The sequence below is a fragment of the Lipotes vexillifer genome, unplaced genomic scaffold, assembly GCF_000442215.2.
Source record: "Lipotes vexillifer unplaced genomic scaffold, Lipotes_vexillifer_v1.1 scaffold640, whole genome shotgun sequence".
NCBI classification, from domain to species: domain Eukaryota; kingdom Metazoa; phylum Chordata; class Mammalia; order Artiodactyla; family Lipotidae; genus Lipotes; species Lipotes vexillifer.
The window spans coordinates 304530-331170 of record NW_006773138.1 but is presented as its reverse complement, the minus strand read 5'-3'; the positions used below and the strand labels follow the sequence as shown (position 1 = coordinate 331170).

At 37.8% G+C, this 26641-nt stretch overlaps 1 protein-coding gene across 3 annotated transcripts in view; it reads left to right on the top strand.

Moving 5' to 3' along the window:
- FCHSD2 (FCH and double SH3 domains 2) overlaps positions 1-26641 on the top strand; it is a 298533-nt gene that overhangs the window by 239798 nt on the left and 32094 nt on the right. For all 3 annotated transcript variants that reach the window (XM_007448070.1, XM_007448071.1, XM_007448069.1), the window contains 2 exons: positions 10215-10331; positions 21267-21371. In XM_007448070.1, the coding sequence (XP_007448132.1) occupies positions 10215-10331; positions 21267-21371 (222 nt within the window). The remainder of the gene's footprint in view (positions 1-10214; positions 10332-21266; positions 21372-26641) is intronic.

Below are 26641 nucleotides of genomic sequence, written 5' to 3'. Positions count from 1 at the left end.
CCCGCGTCTCCTGCATCGGCAGGCGGACTCTCAAGCACTGCGCCACCAGGGAAGCCCAAATGTACTTCATTTTTAATGGCTGCTTTTTTTTTTAACATCTTTATTGGAGTATAATTGCTTTACATTGGTGTGTTAGTTTCTGCTTTATAACAAAGTGAATCAGTTATACATATGCATATGTCCCGATATCTCTTCCCTCTTGCGTCTCCCTCCCTCCCACCATCCCTATTCCACCCCTCTAGGTGGTCACAAAGCACCGAGCTGATCTCCCTGTCCTATGTGGCTGCTTCCCACTAGCTATCTGTTTTATGTTTGGTAGTGTATACATGTCCATGCCTCTCTCTCGCTTTGTCACAGCTTACCCTTCCCCCTCCCCGTATCCTCAAATCCATTCTCTAGTACGTCTGTGTCTTTATTCCCATCTTGCCCCTAGGTTCTTCATGACCTTTTTTTTTCTTTAAATTACATATATATGTGTTAGCATACGGTATTTGTTTTTCTCTTTCTGACTTACTTCACTCTGTATGACAGACTCTAGGTCCATCCACCTCACTACAAATAACTCAATTTTGTTTCTTTTTATGGCTGAGTAATATTCCATTGTATCTATGTGCCACATCTTCTTTATCCATTCATCTGTTAATGGACACTTCGCTTGCTTCCATGTCCTGGCTATTGTAAATAGAGCTGAAATGAACATGTTGGTACATGACTCTTTTTGAATTATGGTTTTCTCAGGGTATATGCCCAGTAGTGGGATTGCTGGGTCATATGGTAGTTCTGTTTTTAGTTTTTTAAGGAAACTCCGTGCTGTTCTTCATAGTGGCTGTATCAATTTACATTCCCACCAACAGTGCAAGAGGGTTCCCTCTTCTCCACACCCTCTCCAGCATTTATTTTTTGTAGTTTTTTGGATGATGGCCATTCTGACCAGTGTGAGATGATATCTCATTGTAGTTTTGATTTGCATTTCTCTAATGATTAATGATGTTAAGCATTCTTTCAGGTGTTTGTTGGCAATCTGTATATCTTCTTTGAAGAGATGTGTATTTAGGTCTTCTGCCCATTTTTAGATTGGGTTGTTTGTTTTTTTGATATTGAGCTGCATGAGCTGCTTGTAAATTTTGGAGATTAATCCTTTGTCAGTTGCTTCATTTGCAAATATTTTCTCCCATTCTGAGGGTTGTCTTTTCATATTGTTTATGGTTTCCTTTGCTGTGCAAAAGCTTTGAAGTTTCATTAGGTCCCATTTGTTTATTTTTGTTTTTATTTCCATTTCTCTAGGAGGTGGGTCAAAAAGGATCTTGCTGTGATTTATGTCATAGAGTGTTCTGCCTGTGTTTTCCTCTAAGAGTTTGTTAGTGTCTGGCCTTACATTTAGGTCTTTAATCCATTTTGAGTTTATTTTTGTGTATGGTGTTAGGGAGTGATCTAATCTCATTCTTTTACATGTAGCTGTCCAGTTTTCCCAGCACCACTTATTGAAGAGGTTGTCTTTTCTCCACTGTATATTCTTGCCACCTTTATGAAAGGTAAGGTGACCATATGTGCGTGGGTTTATCTCTGGGCTTTCTATCTTGTTCCATTGATCTGTATTTCTGTTTTTGTGCCAGTACCATACTGTCTTGATTACTGTAGCTTTGTAGTATAGTCCAAAGTCCGGGAGCCCAATTCCACCACGTCCATTTTTCTTTCTCAAGATTGCTTTGGCTATTCGGGGTCTTTTGTGTTTCCATACGAATTGTGGAATTTTTTGTTCTAGTTCTGTGAAAAATGCCAGTGGTAGTTTGATAGGGATTGCACTGAATCCGTAGATTCCTTTGGGTAATATAGTCATTTTCGCAATGTTGATTCTTCCAATCCAAGAACATGGTATATCTCTCCATCTCTTTGTATCATCTTTAATTTCTTTCATCAGTGTCTTATAAGTTTCTGCATACAGGTCTTTTGTCTCCTTAAGTAGGTTTATTCCTAGATATTTTATTCTTTTTGTTGCAGTGGTAAATGGGAGTGTTTTCTTAATTTCACTTTCAGATTTTTCATCATTAGTGTATAGGAATGCCAGAGATTTCTGTGCATGAATTTTGTATCCTGCTACTTTACCAAATTCATTGATTAGCTCTGTAGTTTTCTGGTAGCATCTTTAGGATTCTCTATGTATAGTATCATGTCATCTGCAAACAGTGACAGCTTTACTTCTTCTTTTCTGATTTGTATTCCTTTTATTTCTTTTTCTTCTGTGATTGCTGTGGCTAAAACTTCCAAAACTGTGTTGAATAATAGTGGTGAGAGTGGCAGCCTTGTCTTCTTCCTGATCTTAGAGGAAATGGTTTCAGTTTTCACCATTGAGGACAATATCGGCTGTGGGTTTGTCATATATGGCCTTTATTATGTTGAGGAAAGTTCCCTCTATGCCTAGTTTCTGGAGGGTTTTTATCATAAATGGCTGTTGAATTTTGTCAAAAGCTTTCTCTGCATCTTTTGAGATGATCATATGGTTTTTCTCCTTCAATTTGTTAATATGGTGTATCACATTGATATGCATATATTGAAGAATCCTTGCATTCCTGGGATAAACTCCACTTGATCATGGTGTATGATCCTTTTAATGTGCTGTTGGATTCTGTTTGCTAGTAGTTTGATGAGGATTTTTGCATCTATGTTCATCAGTGATATTGGCCTGTAGTTTTCTTTCTTTGTGACATCTTTGTCTGGTTTCGGTATTAGGGCGGTGGTGGCCTCATAGAATGAGTTTGGGAGTGTTCCTCCCTCTGCTATATTTTGAAAGAGTTTGAGAAGGATAGCTGTTAGCTCTTCTGTAAATGTTTGATAGAATTCGCCTGTGAAGCCATCTGGCCCTGGGCTTTTGTTTGTTGGAAGTTTGTGTTTTTTTTGTTTTTTTTGTTTTTTTTGCGGTACGTGAGCCTCTCACTGTTGTGGCCTCTCCCGTTGCTGAGCACAGGCTCCGGACGCACAGGCTCAGCAGCCATGGCTCACAGGCCCAGCTGCTCCGCGGCATGTGGGATCTTTCCGGACCAGGGCACGAACCCGTGTCCCCTGCATCGGCAGGCGGACTCTCAACCACTGCGCCACCAGGGAAGCCCTGTTTGTTGGAAGATTTTTAATCACAGTTTCAATTTCAGTGCTTGTGACTGGTCTGCTCATATTTTCTATTTCTTCCCGGTTCAGTCTTGGAAGGTTGTGCATTTCTAAGAATTTGTTCATTTCTTCCAGGTTGTTCATTTTATTGGCATATAGTTGCTTGTAGTAATCTCTCATGATCCTTTGTATTTCTGCAGTTTCAGTTGGTACTTCTCCTTTTTCATTTCTCATTGATTTGAGTCTTCTCCCTTTATTTCTTGATAACTGTGGCTAATGGTTTATCAATTTTGTTTATCTTCTCAAAGAACCAGCTTTTAGTTTTATTGATCTTTGCTATCGTTTCCTTCATTTATTTTTCATTTATTTCTGATCTGATCTTTATGATTTCTTTCCTTCTGCTAACCTTGAGGTTTTTTTGTTCTTCTTTCTCTAATTGTTTTAGGTGTAAGTTTAGGTTGTTTATTTGAGATGTTTCTTGTTTCTTAAGGTAGAATTGTATTGCTGTAAACTTCCCTCTTAGAACTGCTTTGCTGCATCCCGTAGGTTTTGGGTTGTCGTGTTTTCATTGTCATTTGTTTCTAGGTATTTTTTGATTTCCTCTTTGATTTCTTCAGTGATCTCTTGGTTATTAAGTAATGTATTGTTTAGCCTCCATGTGTTTGTATTTTTTACAGATTTTTTTTCTGTAATTGTTATCTAGTCTCGTAGCATTGCAGTCAGAAAAGATACTTGATACGATTTCAGTTTTGTTAAATTTACCAAGGCTTGATTTGTGACCCAAGATATGATCTATCCTGGAGAATGTTCCATGAGCACTTGAGAAGAATGGGTATTGTGTTGTTTTTGGATGAATGTCCTATAAATATCAATTAAGTCCATCTTGTTTAATGTATCATTTAAAGCTTGTGTTTCCTTATTTATTTTCATTTTGGATGATCTGTCCATTGGTGAAAGTGGGGTGTTAAAGTCCCCTACTATGATTGTGTTACTGTCGATTTCCCCTTTTATGGCTGTTAGTATTTGCCTTATATATTGAGGTGCTCCTATGTTGGGTGCATAAATATTTACAATTGTTATATCTTCTTCTTGGATTGATCCCTTCATCATTATGTAGTGTCCTTGTCTCTTGTAATAGTCTTTGTTTTAAAGTCTATTTTGTCTGATATGAGAATTGCTACTCCAGCTTTCTTTCGGTTTCCATTTGCATGGAATATCTTTTTCCATCTCCTCACTTTCAGTGTGTATGTGTCCCTAGGTCTGAAGTGGGACTCTTGTAGACAGCATATATACAGGTTTTGTTTTTGTATCCATTCAGCCAGTCTATTTCTTTTGGTTGGAGCATTTAATCCACTTACATTTAAGGTAGTTATCGATATGTATGTTCCTATTACCGTTTTCTTAATTGTTTTGGGTTTGTTATTGTAGGTCTTTTCCTTCTCTTGTGTTTCCTGCCTAGAGAAGTTCCTTTAGCATTTGTTGTAAAGCTGGTTTGGTGGTACTGAATTCTCTTAGCTTTTGCTTGTCTGTAAAGGTTTTAATTTTTCTGTCAAATCTGAATGAGATCCTTGCTGGGTAGAGTAATCTTGGTTGTAGAGTTTTCTCCTTCATCACTTTAAATATGTCCTGCCAGTCCCTTCTGGCTTGCAGAGTTTCTGCTGAAAGATCAGCTGTTAACCTTATGGGGATTCCCTTGTGTGTTATTTGTTGTTTTTCCCTTGCTGCTTTTAATATGTTTTCTTTGTATGTAATTTTTGATAGTTTGATTAATATGTGTCTTGGCGTGTTTCTCCTTGGATTTATCCTGTATGGGACTCTCTGTGCTTCCTGGACTTGATTAACTATTTCCTTTCCCATATTAGGGAAGTTTTCAACTATAATCTCTTCAGATATTTTCTCAGTCCCTTTCTTTTTCTCTTCTTCTTCTGGAACCCCTATAATTCGAATGTTGGTGCGTTTAATGTAGTCCCAGAGGTCTCTGAGACTGTCCTCAATTCTTTTCATCCTTCTTTCTTTATTCTGCTCTGCAGTAGTTATTTCCACTATTTTATCTTCCAGGTCACTTTTCTGTTCTTCTGCCTCAGTTATTCTGCTATTGATCCCTTCTAGAGAATTTTAATTTCATTTATTGTGTTGTTCATCAATGTTTGTTTGCTCTTTAGTTCTTCTAGGTCCTTGTTAAATGTTTCTTGTATATTTTCTATTCTATTTCCAAGATTTTGGACCCTCTTTACTATCATTATTCTGAATTCTTTTTCAGGTAGACTGCCTATTTCCTCTTCATTTGTTTGGTCTGGTGGGTGTTTACCTTGCTCCTTCATCTGCTGTGTGTTTCTCTGTCTTCTCATTTTGCTTATCTTACTGTGTTTGGGGTCTCCTTTTCTCAGGATGCAAGTTCGTAGTTTCCGTTGTTTTTGGTGTCTGTCCCCAGTGGCTAAGGTTGGTTCACTGGGTTGTGTAGGCTTCCTGGTGGAGGGGACTAGTGCTTGTGTTCTGGTGGATGAGGCTGGATCTTGTCTTTCTGGTGGGCAGGTCCACATCTGGTGGTGTGTTTTGGGGTGTCTGTGGCCTTATTATGATTTTAGGTAGCCTCTCTGCTAATGGATGGGGCTGTGTTCCTGTCTTGCTAGTTGTTTGGCGTAGGGTGTCCAGCACTGTAGCTTGCTGGTCGTTGAGGGGAGCTGGGTCTTGGCGTTGAGATGGAGATCTCTGGGAGATTTTCGCCGTTTGATATTACATGGAGCTGGGAGGTCTCTTGTGGACCAGTGTCCTGAACTTGGCTCTCCCACCTCAGAGGCAGAGCCCTGACGCCTGGCTGGAGCACCAAGAGCCTTTCATCCACACGGCTGTACGAGGAGGAGCTCCTTGATGAGATGCAAAAACCACAGGCCAGCTGTGAACTCAAGAGTCTGCTTCCCAGTTCACCTGGCAGAAGCTGTGGGTTTTCCCTCCGCAGAGTGCGCAGGCCCAGTGACTCCCTAATGGCTGCTTTTTTTTTTTTTTTTTTAATTATGGCTGTGTTGGGTCTTCGTTTCTGTGCGTGGGCTTTCTCTAGTTGTGGCAAGCGGGGGCCACTCTTCATCACAGTGCGCAGGCCTCTCACTATCGTGGCCTCTGTTGTTGCGGAGCACAGGCTCCAGACGCACGGGCTCAGGAATTGTGGCTCACGGGCCCAGTTGCTCTGCAGCATGTGGGATCTTCCCAGACCGGGGCTCGAACCCATGTCCCCTGCATTGGCAGGCAGATTCTGAACCACTGTGCCACCAGGGAAGCTCTAATGGCTGCTTTTTAAAGAAAAAATAAATTTCATAAAATAAAATGTATAAAAATTCCTTAAGTGGGAGATTCAAAAAAAATTCCTTCCTTAGTCATCCATTTTGAGTGGATTTTGTAGTGAGAATTTAAACATGAAGAAAGAGACCTTTTATTTTACAAGTGGGAGAGGGATCTCAATCCTCAAGTGAGCTTTGAGAACCTGTATTAAAATGCATGGTACTCAATAAATTAGTCCCCTTTCTCCTCTGTTCATTCTGTTCTTCCCTACATAAAATACTTTCCTTCATCCATTAGAAGCTGATTCTAATTCAGTATGTTTATTCTCTTGTCCCTCTGAAGGCACCATTCTAATAATCTGGTGGCCTGCCCCTCACTTTAGGTTATATGTTTACCAGCCTTTATTGAGGGCATTCTGTGTACTATTAGGCATGGTGCTAGATGCCAGGAAATGTATCCTTTCGAGGCCTCAGATTGCCTAAAGACAAATAGGAAACATACATGCAGCAGTCACAGTATAATGTGATGTTGGCCTGACAGTAGCCACTCAGTAGATGTCTAACAAATTAATAAATTAATATAATGGAGATATGTCTAAAGTGAAGGAGCCACTGAGTCTATCTGGGAAAGTCAGGGAAGATTTCACAGAGAACAAGGACTTGAACTGAGATTTGAAGAATAACTAGGAATTTGTCTGTGGATGAAAAAATATAGGGGAGTTATTCCAACCAGAGGGAACAGTACTCAAAAGCATAGGCTTGTGTTTGGATTGACATTTATTTTCCAGGAAAAGACCTATCTGCTTCTGAAATTTTTAATTAAAGTTTGTGTGATTTTTGAAATCTGATGTTTCCAAAGTTTTCAAGAATCACATTTAGTTGACCTAACTTATCAAATAACCCAAACTGACAGACTAATAAAAAACTACCTAATCTACATTTAAAAGTCGATAGGAAATTCCTTTTATAGCATTTCTCTTCAGTTTGTAATTTATTTGAATTATTTTTGTTCTACTATTACTCTGAGAATTGTTATGTTATAATATATGCTTCTTTAAAAATAATCAAGTTAAATAAGTGCACTTTTCCAGAGCTAGGCTACAGTGCTGTTTGATATTTAATTGTAAAAGTCTCATGTTCTGCTTCAGGAAAATAACAATGTTCTTTAAATTATTGTGCTTCATAGCCTATATGTTACTATTCCTTTATGTATTTTACCTATACTTTTAAGAGGTAAAGGAAAAGTGTTAAAAGTTTGAACCAATGATTAAATTAGCCAGCACTTTAAAAAGAAGCAGTCACTAGCATTCCTTTGCTGGAATCAACCACTACTGATACCACCATTTTAAAAGGTAATGATCTTTACTAGATTCAGATTTATATTCATCTTTGATCTCCGGAGTGGCCTTAGAACATTTCTCTATGTATTGTTTAGTACCCTGGGCTGTGTTTGCCTTGTATGGAATTCTCATTTGTCTAGAACTGTATTATAGGTAGCCATGTTTTTCCATGGCTTGATTTCAGAATTCATGAAAAAGATCAATTTACTTGAATTTTAATTATGTGTTATTCCCTGCCCAGAGGGTCCCAAAGTCACATCTCCCAATCAGTGGTAATTGTGATCTGTTCTGATCATTGGGCACTCCTGAGTAATAGTAAACCCATAGGGAATGAGAAAAAAAGCCCTATCTTTTTTTCTCCAGCTTTTAAGTACAGATAATACTCAGTAAAAAGGTACAGATTCTGTATGGGCACGTTGGCCATGAAGCCAACACAAATTTTTAGACCCATTTACCAGTTCCTAAAATGTACCTCAGTAATAAAAATTAAATATCTCTATCAGTTGCCTCCTTTCTCATCTACTCTGTGCTCTATAAGTTCATTCTCTTTGAGATCCTTTCATTATATCTTCCGTCTTGTTTTTGCTTCATTATTTGGGCTATCAAGAACCTGGGAATTATTTGGACTTTTTTATTAACAGTAATGACAAAATTTTTTGTTTCAAGTAATTTTCTGTTGGGTCTTTAACATTAGCAGTTACCATCTGTTGGATGCTTATGTATATACCATAAGAGAATGTTTAAAATATGACCTCATTTTGCCCTAAATAACCCCTATGAGATAGGTGGCATTTTCACCCAATTTTCGGCTGTAACTAAGACACAGATTAACTAGCAGCCCAAGATCATGAAGCTAATAAATGGCATAGAGAGGATTAAAACTGGGTTTATCTGGCTTAAAAACCTGTACCTGGGCTCTTCAGAGTATACCTTTCTACCATACATCCTATAGATTACATTTGCATCTTCATCCAGGGTTTAACTTTTTAAACCCTGGCTTCTGAGGACAGAAAATGTAAATGCCTAGATCCTTTTTCAAAATAAATATAATAAGAGAGCTGGTTCCCTAATAGCCCAAAGAATGAATTGGTATAAAATGTAAATGTAAAGTTGGTTAGATTTGAATATGTTTCAATTCATTCATCATTATGTAATCTAGCTTTAGCTGAAATGTCTGCATAGAGTAAAAGTTTTTCAACCTTGCCTACAGTCCCCCCAACAAAAATATTAAATTTTTAATCCAATTTATCAAATCCTGTTTGCCAATTTTGAGCTATATGTGACCTTGCAAAAGTCAGTTTGGTTTTTTTTTCTTTCTTTTTTAAAATTTATTTACTTTTGGCTGCATTGCTCATGCAGGGCATGCGGGATCTTTCCTTGCAGTGCACAGGCTTAGTTGCTCTGCAGCATGTGGGATCCTAGTTCCCCGACCAGGGATTGAACCCGCATCCCCTGCATTGGAAGATGGATTCTTAACCACTGGACCACGAGGGAAGTCTTACAAAAGTCAGTTTTTAAAGATCTTTCCACTCTAAAATTTTGCTTTTTGTATTAAAATCATCTTTGGATAATACATATTTTAAAAAATTATTTTCTTTCCTAGTTATTTTACTAAAGATTTTTTTCATGGGTTCTTAAGAGTTTAGAGAAAGTTAAAATAGTTTAGTGGTTAAGAGTCTAATTCTGGAATCGGAAGTTGTAACAATTGAATATCTGGCGCACATTGGAAATTTTATTTAACATCTCTGAGCCTTGATTTCCTTTTCTATAAAATGGCTGTGTGACTCATCTCATAAGATTGTTATAAAAGTTATGTGAAGCACTTTCCACAGTACCTTGCATAATAGTGGTTAACTATTACTCTTGTTTAGTTAGATTTTTCAGTTTGTTCTTTGTGAAATATGGTTATAGCGTTTTAGGGCAAGAAGAAACCCTTAGTAATCATTTGATCTAGCACCCCTATCTTTGAGATGACATTAAGGCCCAGGAGAACGACAAAAGCTATTTTGAGGTTTGGTGGTAAGTATAACTAAATTAAACCCAATATTTTTGAGGATGGATAGGTTGTGTCGCTGTTATTGTATTGTTTTATTTTTCTCTTTTCACTTCTATGCAATGATTCTTTAATCCCATTGAAACTGTTGAGTTGTTTCCATTTTGTCTGTGCAACTATTTTAGTGTCATAGTAGGTTGGCATAAATACTTTTTCTTCTTTGCTTAGCTTAGCTAGCTTGCTTTATACCCAGAATGGATCATGCTACAGAGATGAAGCTTTAATGTTCAGCAATGTAAGACAAAAATCTGTGATCATTTACGGTTTTCATACCATCCTCTTTGTCTTCTGCTAATCTTCTGTGACATGAGACATTGCTTCCCACAGTAGTGGAGCATGCCTCCTGTTTTGAGTGCTGGTAAAGTGAAGGCCCTCTGGTCTACCTACAAAATGGTAGTGATTTCAATAAGGTTAACAGTACTTTTCTCTCTGTTTCCTCTTGTGTTGTAGAGCCGACAGTTAGAATCAGAAACTGGGACCACAGAGGAGCACAGTTTAAACAAAGAGGCTCGGAAATGGGCCACACGTGTGGCACGGGAGCACAAAAATATTGTTCACCAACAACGGGTAAGTGTGATAGAGAATCTTAGGTTACGTCTAGCTTTAAGCCAAATGTCAAACCAGTTTAAGGAGTTGAATTTTATTGATGTGGAAAATACCCGATAGATGTTTTTTCTATAATTTCTCAGCACTCAGAAGTATGTTCTCAGCTATCTTCTAAACTTGAAAATTCCTTTAGCCCTCTAGCAGCAACACAGTAATTTATCTGTTTGCCATAGAATTGCTTAAGGAAGACTAGTGATAGTGTATTATAATCTTTTGGGCAGTGGAAGAGATGTGCATATGTTGAATTAGGCTTTTCATCTCCAAGACAGACTTTCTGAAGGTGCAGTTGTAGATTCCATGAAAATGTATCTTCAAGACTACACTGTAGGGACTTCCCTGGTGGTGCAGTGGTAAAGAATCCTCCTTAACAATGCAGGGAACGCAGGTTCAATCCCTGGTCAGGGAACTAAGATCCCACATTCCGCGGGGCAACGAAGTCCACGCACCACAGCTACTGAGCTTGCGCGCCTCAACTAGAGAGCCTGCATGCCGCAAGCTACAGAGCCCATGCACTCTGGTACCTCCACGCCACAACTACAGAGCCCTTGTGCCCTGGAGCCTGTGCATCACAACTAGAGAAGAGAAAACCCACACGCCACAACTAGAGAGAAGCCTGCACACTGCAATGAAAGATCCTGCATGCCTCAACGAAGATCCCACGTGCCACAACTAAGACCCAATGCAGCCAAAAATAAATAAAATAAATAACTAAATAATAAATAAATCTTAAAAAAAGACGAAACTTTAAGTACAAAGAAATTATTTTAGATATAGTAATTTTTTTTCTATTTTCCATTTATTTATAACTTTATTTTTCTTTTTCTTTACCTTCATATCCAGCTTCTTAAGAGAATTGTCTGTGTTTAGTATCTGTATTTCCTAACCTCCCGCTTATTTTTTAGCCCATTACATTTGAGCTTTCCCTTCTTCCCCTTTTCCTGCACCAATTCATAGAGACTGCACATGCCAAAATTACCAATGATGTCTGTTACTAAATCCAAAATGGCCACTTTAATTTCTTATCTTACTCAACCCGTTGGCAGTTGTATCACAATTGACAGTTCCCTTTGTCTTGAAATATTCTCTTCTCTAGTCATCCATGACTTAAACACTGTCATGGTTTTCCTTTTCCTCTCTAACATTCCTAGATTCTTTTAAAGGTTCTTCTTTCTTCATCTTACATTTACATTTTAAATTCCTTACGCTTCCATACTAGGCTATCTTCTTTTCTTATTCTTTATTCTCATTATAGGCAGTCTTTACTACTGCTGTGGTTTCATTTACCAACAAATAATAAATTACCATCTCCAACAATGGGCCTTTCTTCTGTGTATACATATATCCTCTAGCCTGCTTTGACATCTTCTTTTCACTGTCACATCTTTTCTCAGGCATCTCGAATTCAGGGTTCCACTTATCTAATGCTGCATAACAAGCCACCTCAAGTTTAATGCCACAAAAAGAGAATCTTTTAAATTGTTTCTTACTACTCTGGGGATTGGATGGGCTCAGCTTGGCAGTTCTCATTTAGGGGGTGGGGGTGGGGGTCTGTCATGTAATTACAATCAGGTAGTGGCTGGTGCTAGAGTTATCTCACAGGCTTCCCCACTGAAATATCTGGTGTTTGGACCAGGAAGACTTGAACAGCTGGGAACTGGAATAATTAGAGCGCCTCATGCATCTCTGTCTCTTTGTGGTCTCTCCATACAGTTTCTCCAACATAGTGGCTTCAGATTAGCTGTACTTCTTACATGGTAGCTGGTAGCACAGGGCTGCAAAGGTGTGAGCCCCAAGAGTGAGCCAAGTAGGAGCTATACCATCTTTTCTGATCTAGCCTCAGAAGTAACAAGATTTTAATTTGTGTCATGTTTTTATTAATTGAGGCAGTCACAAAGCCGCGTCCAGATTCAAGGAGAGAGGTCATTAAATATCAATATTTCTTGGTGGGGAAATTGCAAAGTTCTAGAAGAACATGTGGAATGGGAAATATTGTAGTAGCTATTTTTTGAAAAACACAATCTGCCACAGCCTAACTTCTGGCCATAACAGTTCACATGCCTCTTGCATGCAAAATATAACTCTCCTCTTCACCCAAAATACCCCAAAGCTCAGCATCAGACTCCAGCTTGAAATCTAGAATCTCATCATCTAAATCAGATTCAAGGACAGATAAGGCTTTTGGGTACAGTTCCTCTAATACAGTCTATCTCAATTAAAAAATTTGTGAACTAGAAAGACAAGTTATCTGTCTACCACACATCTAATTAACAGTGATGAGATTAATTACTGCAGCTTTATACTTCAAAATATGAAGCACACAAAGAGGTTTTTTCCACTAGAATGTCTGACTCCATTTGAAAGTAAATGTTCAGATGTTAAAAATAAATCTGTTTCCCCTCTCTGTTATCAAGGCATGTTGAGTCTTTCTTCTAGGAGGTAGAGACAGACAGATTTCAATGACTTTTCTAGTTCTTTATAGTGTGACCTCTGATGGGCTTTAGTAAGGTATAGTTTAAGCAATAAAACAAAAGAGAAAAATATTTGAAAAAAATTGTAGCTGAAAATTGTCCAAACTTAATAAAAACTGTAAACCCACAAATCCAAGGAGTTCAACAAACCCGAGGTAGGTAAAACACAAAGAAGCATATATTCAGTTTGTTAAAAACCAGTAATACTCAATGGTGAGAGACTGAAAGCTTTTCCTCTAAGATCAGGAATAAGACAAGTATGCCCCCTTTCACTACTTCTATTCAATATAGCACTAGAAGTTATAGCCACAGCAATTAGGCAAGAAAAAGAAATAAAAGGCATCCAGATTGGAAAGGAAGAAGTAAAATTATCTCTGTTCATCAGTGACAGGATCATTTATTTATTTATTTAGGCTGCTCTGGGTCTTCATTGCAGCATGCACTATTCTCTAGTTGTGGCACATGGGGTTTTCTAGTTGTGGCATGCGGGCTTAGTTGCAGTATGTGGGATCTTAGTTCCCCAACCAGAGATCGAACCTGGGCCCCCTGCATTGGGAGTATGGAGTCTTAACCACTGGACCACCAGGGAAGTCCTAACATGATCTTATATGTAGAAAATCCTAAAGATTTCACACACATACACACACACACCTGTTAGAACTAATAAACTCAGCAAAGTTGCAGGAAACAAAATTATCTCACAGAAGTCAGTTGCATTTCTACACCATATAATATACATTATACAATGAATAATTAGAAAAGGAGATTTAACACAACATTGTAAATCAACTATATTTCAGTAAGATAAATTTTAAAACAAAAACATAAAAAAGAAAGAAAAGGAAATTAAGAAAACAGTTCCATTTACACTTCCATCAAAAAGAATAAAATACTTAGGAATAAACTTAACCAAAGAGGCAAAATACTTCTACACTAAAAAGTATAAAACACTGATGAAAGGAATTTAAAAAGACATAAATAAGTGGAAAGACATCCTCCTTTCACAGAATGGAAGATAGTGTTAAAATGACATACCACCCCAAATGATCTACAGATTCAATGCAATCCCTATGAAAATCTCAACAGTATTTATTGCAGAAATAGAAAAACCTACCATAAAATTCATATGGAATCTCAAGGGACTCCAAGCACCCAAAACAGTCTTGAAAAAATAACAAAGTTGGAGGACTCATACTTCCAAACTTCAAAACTTATTACAAAACTGCAGTATTCAAGACATTGTAGTACTAGCATAAGAACATACAGACCAGTGGAATAGAAGTCTCAATATTTTTAAAATACCATTTATCTCCAAGTTAGTCCATATATAGAATGAAATCCAAATCAAACACCCAGCAGAGGGTTTTTTGTAGAAATTGACAAAATGCTTCTAAAACATACATGGAAATGCAAATGGTATAGCCAAAGCAATTTTGAAAAATAGGGATAAAGTTAGAGGGCTTACTCTACTTGATTTCAGGACCCAAAACTGCAGTAATCAAGATGTTACTGTATTGGTGTAAGAATAGACTTATAGATAAATGGAACAAAGTGAAGAGTCTAGAAATAGGCACACACATATATGGTCAACTGATTTTTAACAAAGATGTAAAAAACTTGTAAAAATGCTAAATAAAATTTAATAAAAATAAATCCAACTGTGTTTTAAGCACATGACTAGGGTACAAGGACGATTCAACATTAGAAAATATATCAGTATAATAAAATGCGTTTACAGAATAAAGATGAAAAATTATATAATTATTGTCATAGTTGCCAATAAAGCACATAATAAAATTCTGTATGCTTTAGTGATTAAAAAGTAAAACAAAATTCCCAACCAGCTGGATTAAGACTTTTTCACTCTGACAGGGATAGCTTCCTGAAACTTAGAGCAAATATTATACCTGATGGTTGTATTAGTTTTCTATAGCTGCCATAACAAATTACTACAAACTTAGTGGCTTAAAACAATAGAAGTTTATCGTCTCACACTTCTATACATTAGAAGTCTGGGTGGGCTTGGCTGGTTTTTCTGCTCTAGCTCTAACAAGACCGAAATCAAGGTGTCCACTGGGCTGGCGTCTGGGGGAGAATCCACTTCCAAGCTCATTCAGGTTGTTGTCAGAATCTAGTTCCTTATAACTGTAGGGCTGATAACAGTTCTTTAAACTATAACAGCTAGGGGCTACTCTTAGCTCCTAGAGGGCACTTTCTCTGGTCCTTGCACATGGGCTCCTACACCAGAGTCAACGGCAGTGCACTGCATCCTTCTCATGCTTGGAATCTCTCTGACTTCTCCTTTGGCCTGTCTCTCATCTCACTCCAGCCAGAGAAAGTTCTCTGCCTGTCAGGAGTCATGTGATGAGATTGGACTCACTCAGATAATCCAGACGTTAATCTGTGTTAAGGTCTATAACTCTAATATATCAGTAAATTATGTCTTACATATACACATTTCCAGGGATTAGAGTGTGGACATCTTTGGAGACCATTCTACCTACCACAATGATAAAATAAGAAAACAGTACCTGTGATCACCACTTAGTCAATGCTCTTTTTTTTTCTGTATGCGGGCCTCTCACTGCTGTGGCCTCTCCCGCTGCGGAGCGCAGGCTCAGCGGCCATGGCCCATGGGCCCAGCCGCTCCGCGGCATGTGGGATCCTCCCAGACCGGGGCACAAACCCGTGTCCCCTGCATCGGCAGGCGGACTCCCAACCACTGTGCCACCAGGGAAGCCCAGTCAATGCTCTTAATGAAAGAAAGATAAGGTGTTTAAATATTTGGAAGAGGTACATCTGTCATTACTTATAGATGAGATGATTGTGTACCCCCCCCAAATATAAGAGACCCAGCTGTCAAACTATCAGATGTAGTTAAGAGTTCAGTAAAGTCAATAGAAACAAGACTACATACAAAAATCATTAGTTTTCATATTAGCTAGAAATAATAATCAATTGCAAAATGCAGTTGGAAAAAAATTATTCACCACAGCAATAAAATACTGATAAATCAACCAGTGTCATGACCTGTAAGAAGAAAGACTTTTTTTATCAAAGAAGACATGGGTAATTGGAGAGATTCAAATATTGTGGATTTTTTTTTAACTTTTAAATTCTTTTTTTTGTTGATGTATAGTTGATTTATAATATTATGTGTTTCAGATGTACAACATAGTGATTCACAATGTTTAAAGATTATACTCCATTTGTTATATTATAAAATATTGGATGTATTCCCTGTGCTGTACAATACATCCCTGTAGCTTTTTGACTTTATGCATGTCTGTACCTCTTAATCCCGTACCCCTGTTTTGCCCCTGCCCCCTTCTCTCTCCCCACTGGTAACCACTAGTTTGTTCTTCATATCTGTGAGTCTGTTTCTTTTTTGTTATTTTCACTAGTTTGTTTTATATTTTATATTCCACATATAAGTGATAACATACAGTATTTGTCTTTCTCTGTCTATTTTTTATGTGGTTTTTTAATTAAATTTATTTGTAATTTCAGTGAAATCCCAATGAAACTTAAAAAATATTTTTAGAGAAACTTCACAGTCTGATCCTAAAATGTATCTGAATTTTTCTTCATGTACAAGAATAGCCAGTAACAGCAATAATGAGACATTTGTGCCTTAACACATACTGAAAGATGCAGTAATGATTATAGTAATTAAAACTGTAGTATCATACAAGAGTTAACAAATATATAAGAAAAAATGATCTGTGTATGTATGGACCTTTAGCTGTTGATCCAAACAAACCACCCTAAAAAGTCAGTGTCAGGCAGACAGGGAATTTTAATGGTGAACAGCATATTTTTTACATATATATATATATATATATATATATATATATATTTATTTATTTATTTATTTATTTATTTATTTATGGCTGCGTTGGGTGTTCATTGCTGCCTGTGGGCTTTATCTAGTTGCGGCGAGCAAGGGCTACTCTTCGTTGTGGTACGCGGGCTTCTCATTGTGGTGGCTTCTCTTGTTGTGGAGCACGGGCTTCACTAGTTGCGGCACGTGGGTTCATTAGTTTTGGCTCACGGGCTGTAGAGCCCAGGCTCAGTAGTTGTGGCGCATGGGCTTAGTTGCTCCTTGGCATGTGGGATCTTCCTGGACCAGGGCTCGAACCTGTGTCCCCTGCATTGGCAGGCGGGTTCTTAATCACTGCACCACCAGGGAAGCCCTGAACAGCATATTAAGGCTACCAAGGAATTATTGTTAGGTTTGATAACAGTATTGTGGTTGTATTTTTTTTAAGTTCATGTTTTTAGAGACTTTCACTAAAACATATAGGAATGAAATGACAGGATGTCTGGAATTTGCTTTAAAATGCTTTAGCGCAAGAAAAATAAAGGATAGTAGGTAAAGCAAATGTGGAAAAGTCTTGTTAACTGTTGAATCTTAGTGATCAATATATAGGAGTTCATCATACTAGTCTCTTTACTTTTGAGTATATTTGAAATATTTCATAATACAAAGCATGTTGGACTTCCCTGGTGGTGCAGTGGTTAAGAATCCGCCTGCCAGTGCAGAGAACACGTGTTTGAGCCCTGGTCCGGGAATATCCCACATGCCGTGGAGCAACTAAGCCCATTCTCCACAACTACTGAGCCTGTGCTCTAGAGCCCGCGAGCCACAGCTACTGAGCCCATGTGCTGAAACTACTGAAGCCCGTGCACCTAGAGCCCGTGCTTCACAGCAAAAGAAGCCACAGCAATGAGAAGCCCTTGCACCACAAGGAAGAGTAGCCCCCACTTGCCACAACTAGAGGAAGCCTGCGCGCAGCAGCGAAGACCCAATGCTGCCAAAAATAAATAAATAAATAAATATTAAATTACTTTAAAAAAACATAAAAAATAAGTAAATCAAAAATCAAAAGCATGTTAATGGTATTTCAAATCTTTGGGGAAAGGATTTATTCAGTAAATCGCATTAAAGCAATTGTCTGTGTATTGGGGAAAAAATATGCGGTTAGATTTCTCCCTTCTGCCATATACAAGGTAAATTTCAAAAGAATTAAAGAGCTAAATGCTAGACACAAGACTACTAAAAACTAAAAAACATATAGAATATTTTTGGCATATTACCAGTGGCTTCTTAAGTAAGACACAAAACCCAGAACCCATAAAGTAAGATGCTTGATAAATATGACTACATAAAAAATTTCTGTAAAACAAAAGAACTTAAAAGTTAAATATATATATATATATATATATATATTTATTTATTTATTTATTTATTTATTTATTTATGGCTGCGTTGGGTGTTCATTGCTGCCTGTGGGCTTTATCTAGTTGCGGCGAGCAAGGGCTACTCTTCGTTGTGGTACGCGGGCTTCTCATTGTGGTGGCTTCTCTTGTTGTGGAGCACGGGCTTCACTAGTTGCGGCACGTGGGTTCATTAGTTTTGGCTCACGGGCTGTAGAGCCCAGGCTCAGTAGTTGTGGCGCATGGGCTTAGTTGCTCCTTGGCATGTGGGATCTTCCTGGACCAGGGCTCGAACCTGTGTCCCCTGCATTGGCAGGCGGGTTCTTAATCACTGCACCACCAGGGAAGCCCTGAACAGCATATTAAGGCTACCAAGGAATTATTGTTAGGTTTGATAACAGTATTGTGGTTGTATTTTTTTTAAGTTCATGTTTTTAGAGACTTTCACTAAAACATATAGGAATGAAATGACAGGATGTCTGGAATTTGCTTTAAAATGCTTTAGCGCAAGAAAAATAAAGGATAGTAGGTAAAGCAAATGTGGAAAAGTCTTGTTAACTGTTGAATCTTAGTGATCAATATATAGGAGTTCATCATACTAGTCTCTTTACTTTTGAGTATATTTGAAATATTTCATAATACAAAGCATGTTGGACTTCCCTGGTGGTGCAGTGGTTAAGAATCCGCCTGCCAGTGCAGAGAACACGTGTTTGAGCCCTGGTCCGGGAATATCCCACATGCCGTGGAGCAACTAAGCCCATTCTCCACAACTACTGAGCCTGTGCTCTAGAGCCCGCGAGCCACAGCTACTGAGCCCATGTGCTGAAACTACTGAAGCCCGTGCACCTAGAGCCCGTGCTTCACAGCAAAAGAAGCCACAGCAATGAGAAGCCCTTGCACCACAAGGAAGAGTAGCCCCCACTTGCCACAACTAGAGGAAGCCTGCGCGCAGCAGCGAAGACCCAATGCTGCCAAAAATAAATAAATAAATAAATATTAAATTACTTTAAAAAAACATAAAAAATAAGTAAATCAAAAATCAAAAGCATGTTAATGGTATTTCAAATCTTTGGGGAAAGGATTTATTCAGTAAATCGCATTAAAGCAATTGTCTGTGTATTGGGGAAAAAATATGCGGTTAGATTTCTCCCTTCTGCCATATACAAGGTAAATTTCAAAAGAATTAAAGAGCTAAATGCTAGACACAAGACTACTAAAAACTAAAAAACATATAGAATATTTTTGGCATATTACCAGTGGCTTCTTAAGTAAGACACAAAACCCAGAACCCATAAAGTAAGATGCTTGATAAATATGACTACATAAAAAATTTCTGTAAAACAAAAGAACTTTTAAAAGTTAAGAGAAAGGGGGCTTCCCTGGTGGCGCAGTGGTTGGGAGTCCACCTGCCAGTGCAGGGGACGCGGGTTCGTGCCCCGGTCCGGGAAGATCCCACATGCTGTAGAGCAGCTGAGTCCATGGGCTATGGCCGCTGGGCCTGCGCATCCGGAGCCTGTGCTCTGCAGTGGGAGAGGCCACAACGGTGAGAGGCCCGTGTACCGCAAAAAAAAAAAAAAGTTAAGAGAAAGGGAATAGAATGGGAGGAAATATTTGTGACATAAATAACAGAAAAAGGACTAATATCTGGAAGGAAATATATTTAAGTAATAAGAAAAAGACAAAAAAGTAGAAAAATGGTTGGAGGATATGAACTGCCTATTTATAAAAGTAGAAATAGAGATGACCAGCAACATATGAAATGATATTCTATTACAGAGAAATGAAAATTGAAACAATAAGATAATTTTTATAAAATTTCAAAGATTGACAATATCCAGTGTTGGTGAAATGTAGAGAAACGTGCTCTTACACACTACTAGAAGAGTAGGTACAGCCTTTTGTGAGCAATTTGGCAATGTCTATAAAAATGTAGTTTCCACTTCTGTGTTTTTACCTTAGATAAATATTCCCGTATGTGTTCAAAGAATCATTGACTAGGTTGTACAGTACTGTTTATAGTATTGAGAAATTTGAAAACTCAGATAACAATAAAGTAAGAGTAAACAAAATATGGTATGGTTGAACTGTTGAATCTGTGGATTAATTAGAGGATGAAGTCAATCAGTTTGTACAAACACAAAAAGGTTTCTTAGACACATGGAAGGGAAGGTAGATCTCATTTTATTATTTTTCAAACAGAACTGTACAAAGCATGTAAGGAAATACATAAGAGGTGGCTTGATAAAATACAAATAAATTGATGGGATAGTCTTTATCTTGGGGTGGGGAGCACATGGTGCGGTATGAAGATACAACAGACTTTTTGCCATTTTGTATTAGTTGTTATTTAGAAATAATGCTTTATAATCATGTAATTTTTAAAAATTAAAGGTATACATATCAAAACATGCAATTCAAATGAGGTTTATAGATAGTGCCAGTGTCAATTTTCTGGGGTTTATATTGTACTATAGTTAGATAAGTTGTTACCCTTGGGGGAAGCTGGGTGAAGGGACTCCACTACTTTTGCAACTTCCTGTAAGTCTATAATTATTTCAGAAGTTTTTTTTGTTTTTTTTTAACATCTGTATTGGAGTGTAATTGCTTTACAATGGTGTGTTAGTTTCTGCTGTATAACAAAATGAATCAGCTATACATATACATATATCCCCATATCTCCTCCCTGTTGCGTCTCTATCCCACTCCTCTAGGTGGTCACAAAGGACGGAGCTGATTTCCCTGTGCTATGCAGCTGCTTCCCACTAGCTATCTGTTTTACATTTGGTAGTGTATATATGTCCATGCCACTCTCTCACTTCGTCCCAGCTTAGCCTTCCCCTTCCCCGTGTCCTCAAGTCCATTCTCTACGGCTGCATCTTTATTCTTGTCCTGCCCCTAGGTTCTTCAGACCCTTTTTTTTTTTTTTTTTTAGATTCTATATATATGTGTTAGCATATGGTATTAGTTTTTCCTTTCTGACTTAACTTCACTCTGTATGACAGTCTCTAGGTCCATCCACCTCACTACAAATAACTCAGTTTTCAGAGGTTTTTAAATTATCAAATAAATAAATGAAAACAAAGGTTAAAAAGGGAATCATGGTCACTTGTCACTAAAGTCTTTACAATTATCTAGATACTCTAGTCACTTTAAGAAAAAAAAAGAGAAAAATAGAAAGCAATCATCATTTTCCTATTTTCTTTAATAGGTTCTAGATGATCTGGAATGTCATGGAGTTGCAGTTTCAGAACAAGGCCGAACAGAGTTGGAACAGAAAATAGACGAAGCTAGAGAAAATATTCGTAAAGCAGAGGTGAGGTGGCAGCTAATTGTGGCATTTTGCCCAGCTCCAGCAATGTCACAGCCGTGATGTGGACCTTTAGAATTCAGTTTCTATACACTGATTAATTTGAAGATTGATTCACCATCTGTGTCCAGAGTATTCTTTTTGAGTGCCAGTTTCATACAAGGTAGTACGCGTAACAAAAAGACACTGAACCCATTATGAAGAGTTTACAATCATGAAACATCAAATAACGAAAGAATTAAGTTACAATAAAGATTAATTTTAAAGTTTTCACAAGTTACATAATAAATCAGCATAGTATAGAAATTGATACATATAAGTTCAGTGCCTAGAAAAGTCTCCCCCCGTATGAAAGGTTCAGTGGATCCAGGGGCATAAGCTGACTTTTTAAGAATAGAGAAGAGTTGGTTAAGCAGACAAGGCAAAAGTTACAGCAGTGGATTTTAATCTTTTGTGGAGTCATGGGACCCTTTGAGGATCATATGAGAGTGTGAAACCCTCTCTACCACAAAAAAATGTACGTTTTATTTATAGTATTCAGTTCATGTACCCTAGGCTAATATTCTGTGACCTAGAGGGGGAAAAGTTGAGATGGAAAGAAAAGTTATTTGCAAAGGAGGAAGATATAAGATGTAGTTTGGCAGTTGGATTTGATTAGCATGGAGGATTTTTGTAAAGAAATGTGGTAGAAAGTAAAGAAAGTCATTGTGGTTAAGACCAGTTCATGAAGGACCTGTGCACACTTGTATTTAGTTATCTATCCAGTGCAACATAGTGAAGGGACGTGGAAGTAGACATTAAAAAAACACTGCGGGGCTTCCCTGGTGGTGCAGTGGTTGAGAGTCCATCTGCCAATGCAGGGGATACGGGCTCGTGCCCCAGTCCAGGAAGATCCCACATGCCGTGGATCGGCTGGGCCCGTGAGCCATGGCCGCTGAGCCTGAGCGTCCGGAGCCTGTGCTCCGCAACGGGAGAGGCCACAACAGTGAGAGGCCCACATACCGCAAAAAAAAAAACACAAAAAAATCACTGCGACTGTCCAGCCTTCAACGAGAATATGTTCTTGTTAGGAAGGCTTAAAGAATGCCCAAGATAACTAAGACTGTAAAGCGTAAGTGCCAAGGAGTGGTCCACACGAGTATACTTAACACTTAAGGAACCCAAAGGACACAGAGGTCACTGTGGGAGTTGTTAGGACAGGTAACACAAAGAGATAGGACTTAAGATGGATATTGACAGATGAAAAAGGGATAGCACAGACTTAGGCCATGCAACCTCAAGAGGCAGAACTTGAACTGAAAGAAGGTAGGAAGGAGGCAAATTTGAGCTTGCTACTGGGAAATACTTTCTAACAGATCTGCCCAATGGCAAAATAAGCTGCCCTAAGATATAGTGCAGCACTATAAGTGTATAAGAAGACTCTATACAAGAAATTCTTGTATTGGGTTGAGCATTAATCTAAGCTAGTGATTTTCAAATACGCTGTCAGATCTCTAGAGGTTTTGAGGCAGTATTTCAGTGATGAGGGCGGGGCAAGGAGTGGGGGTTGGTAGTAAGTGGAGAGGCAGCATTAGCAAAGACAGGGAATATGAGCGTGTTTCTGGCACAGCCCCATGGAAGTGATCTGAACCAGAAGAGGCTTGCTATCTTGCTATCTGCCTGATCTAGAGAAGCCCCAGTAACCCCAGCTCGCCTTCATTCCTGGCACATGATCCACAGCCTCCATAGTGAAGAGAGCAGAGTGAACAATAAATAGCCATTTTCCTCACTGAACTCAGGGTCATGGCTAAACCGCTGCCCTAGGGTTCTGGCCAAGCACGTTGGCAGGCTCTTGCCTAGTTTGAGAAACATTGGCTTGTGTAGAAGAACTTTTCTTGTTCGTTTCTCCAGACTCTGCGTGAAGCCAGTTTCAGAGCGTTGACAGAACAGGACAAGTCTCAGAAGTTTTCTGAAGGGTGTGTTCTCTCTTGTATTTTCCATTTCCAGACTTCATCCATGGTGTCACTGTCTGGTACCCTACCTCCACCATGCCCTTCAGTGGTAGCAGTAGTAGGTATCAATCACACAAAGTCTGCATTTAGGCTGAATGACCTGTTATTTCCATGAATGTGCTAAACTGCCCTCTGTTTGTTAGCTTAAAGCTAAAAATATGAAGTGAGAGTCCCACAACAGAATGTCTCATCTCTCCTAATACTAGTATTTAAGTCTGCAGTCTCAAAGGTAATTTTCTTACCAAAAATATGCAATATGCTAAAAACCGTGATGCCAGATCCATTATCTCAGTTTTGAATATCTGTGAAATATAGTTTATCCTACTGCTATCTTTTTTTTTTTTTTTTTTTTTTTTCTTTTGCGGTACGCAGGCCTCTCACTGTTGTGGCCTCTCCCATTGCGGAGCACAGGCTCCGGACGCACAGGCTCAGTAGCCATCGCTCACGGGCCCAGCCGCTCCACGGCACGTGGGATCTTCCCGGACCAGGGCACGAACCCTTGTCCCCTGCATCGGCAGGCGGACTCTCAACCACTGCGCCACCAGGGAAGCCCCCTACTGCCATCTTAAAGCAATCTCTTACTTGATTTCCACTTATCAGTTACAAAAAATAACCCAGCTAAAATTAGATGGAAAATATGAGGTTAGTGTTAGAGAATTATTTACAAGATTGTCATAATGAAATTTTTGCATAGACTAGACCGCAAGAGCCTTCAGAGGAATTGAGAGTAATGGTTTCAATAGATTATCTTTTTCTTTTTTCTGCCTGTGTAACAACCTATTGTTATATTGTTATGATCTCTACGATTATCACAAGAATATTTGTACTAGCTGTGCTACTCTTTGCAGCCCCTGACTAATTTAGGAATTGGATTGAGGCAATAACTGCTTAAATTAAACTTCAATAACAATTTTCTTAACCTGCTATTTAGGTATTTGAATTTTTTGAAATGCCTTTTGTCATACAGATACACACACATTCTTGATGTGTGTATTCTTGATGAATATCATACCTATTTTTAAGGTAGCTTGCCAAGAAACCAAGAGTTTTAAATGCCCTTTTTGGAAGCTGTACATGACTTATGTTTCAGGATACAATTATTTTTTTGTGTGTTTAAATTGTACCTTTATTTGGGTTGAGGGCAGTTTTTTCTCTTTTTTAACAGTGAAATGTTTAACACAAAGAGGAGGAAGTTAATGTAAGAAGTCAAAGATACCCAGAAATTTTTAATGATATTTTATACATGTTAGGTATTAAGGTCTGCAGGAGGAACTATAAACTATGTGACTCTTTCTCCAAGATATTAACTAAATTTTATGATCTGAATTGAATGTTCATTTGAAAGCCAAAATACATGGTATCAAATGAATTAACAAAACCAAAACTAAAATCACTTCTTGTCTATATAAACACATTTTAATAGATACCATTTTTTTAAATTATCATCTCATAAGTTTCTCTTGTACATGAGGAATTCAAAATTACAATGTCACTGTTGTACTCAGTGACTCAAAAATGGTAAGACCCTTGCCATAATGCTATAAGAGAAGTCTAAAAACTTCAGCTGCATAAAATGTGAGGCCTCATTACTACAAGATTAATGAAATGCTAAGGGTGACCCTGCTATAAAAACAAAATTTCCAATCATATTATATCCAAATTTATATTACCTCCAGACTTGTTATTGTGGGGTTTCACTGTATTCTTAAAATGTAGTATGTTAGTAGACCTCTTAACTAACCACTTTCTTCAATTTTTATTGTGAAAATTTTCAAACATACAAAAAAGATGAAGAATAAATATATTTTTTCCAATATGCTAAATTCAACTATTAATATTTTGCAATATTAAATTTATGTGTTTATTTCTATACTATAAAATGGAAGTTAAGTTTAAAGGTCTGACTATAGTCTATATTTTAGGCAAGAATACTTTATAAATGATGCTGTTTTTCATCACAGTATGCTTTTATCAAGTTTTCTCACTACTGATGCTAAGAATAGTCACTTTCAATTCAGGTGGCACTACCAAATCTTTCTACTGTTAAAGTTCTTTTTTCTTTTTCCATTGCAATTAACAAGTACTAGTCACCTCCAGGGAAAGCAAATGAGTATTTTTCTCCCTTTCTTAAGTATTATTACTATGTCATGGAATTTTAAAAATCAACTTTATTAAGGCATAATATACATAAAATAAAATGTAGCCATTTCAAGTAAACACTGTAATGTGCTTTGATAAATGCACACCCCTGAATATCCACTGCCACAATCAAGATATAAAATATTTCTGTCACCCCAAAAGGTTCTTTTGTGGCCAGGCAACAACTGATCTGCTTTCTGTCGTATAGGTTAGTTCAACTCCAACAACATGAATAATAGATCACTTGATATTGTCCTATACATCGCATATAAAGATCACTGCACACACTTTTATCCAGCCTTATTTTTTATCATAATCTCAGTTTGATGAGTTATTATGTATTCAAGTTCACTAATCTTTTCTCCTGTAGTGTATAACATGCTATTAAGGCTATCCTGTGAATTGTGATTTCAGATATTACATTTTTAGCTCTATGAATTATATTTGGTTCTTTATATCTTCCAGTTCACTCCTATTTATCTTCATGTTGTCCTTTAAATCCTTAAGTATGTTTATAATAGTGACTTTAAAGTCCTCATCTACTCATTCCATCATATCTGTGATTTCTGGCTCTCTTTCTATTGACTGATGTTTCCTTTGGTTATGGCTCATATTTTTCTGCTATTCAAATACTTAGTACTATTTTTTACTGAATACTAGGAATTGTGACTGTTTGGCTGTTGAGTTTCTGGATTCTCTTTTCTTATTTTAAAGCCTGTTGAGTTTTGTTTGGGCAGCCAGCTCAGTTTGATCTGTTCAAGGCCTGTTTTTAAGCTTTGGGTTGGTTTAGAGTAGCCTTTCCAGTAGGGCTGATTTAGCCTTATTACTAATAAATTTCCTTTCTGCAGTTTCTTCTTTTGCTATGAGTATCCAACAAGGTCTCTGGTCTCTCAACTCTGGCTGGATGGAACTGCAACTTCTTTCAGCCCTATACAATCTCTGGGAGTTTTTCAGTTCACAGCTCCACGGTAGATGTTCTTTCCCCACTACTTATTCTTTACGTCTCCTCATGGAGTCCCACCTTATGTATTCTCAATCTGTTATAGATTTTTATTCGTTTAATCTATTTTCAGTATTACAGTTGTCCTTCTTTAAGCCCAATATTGTCTAAATTTGGCCATTGAGAGTCCATTTAAGCTGACTTCT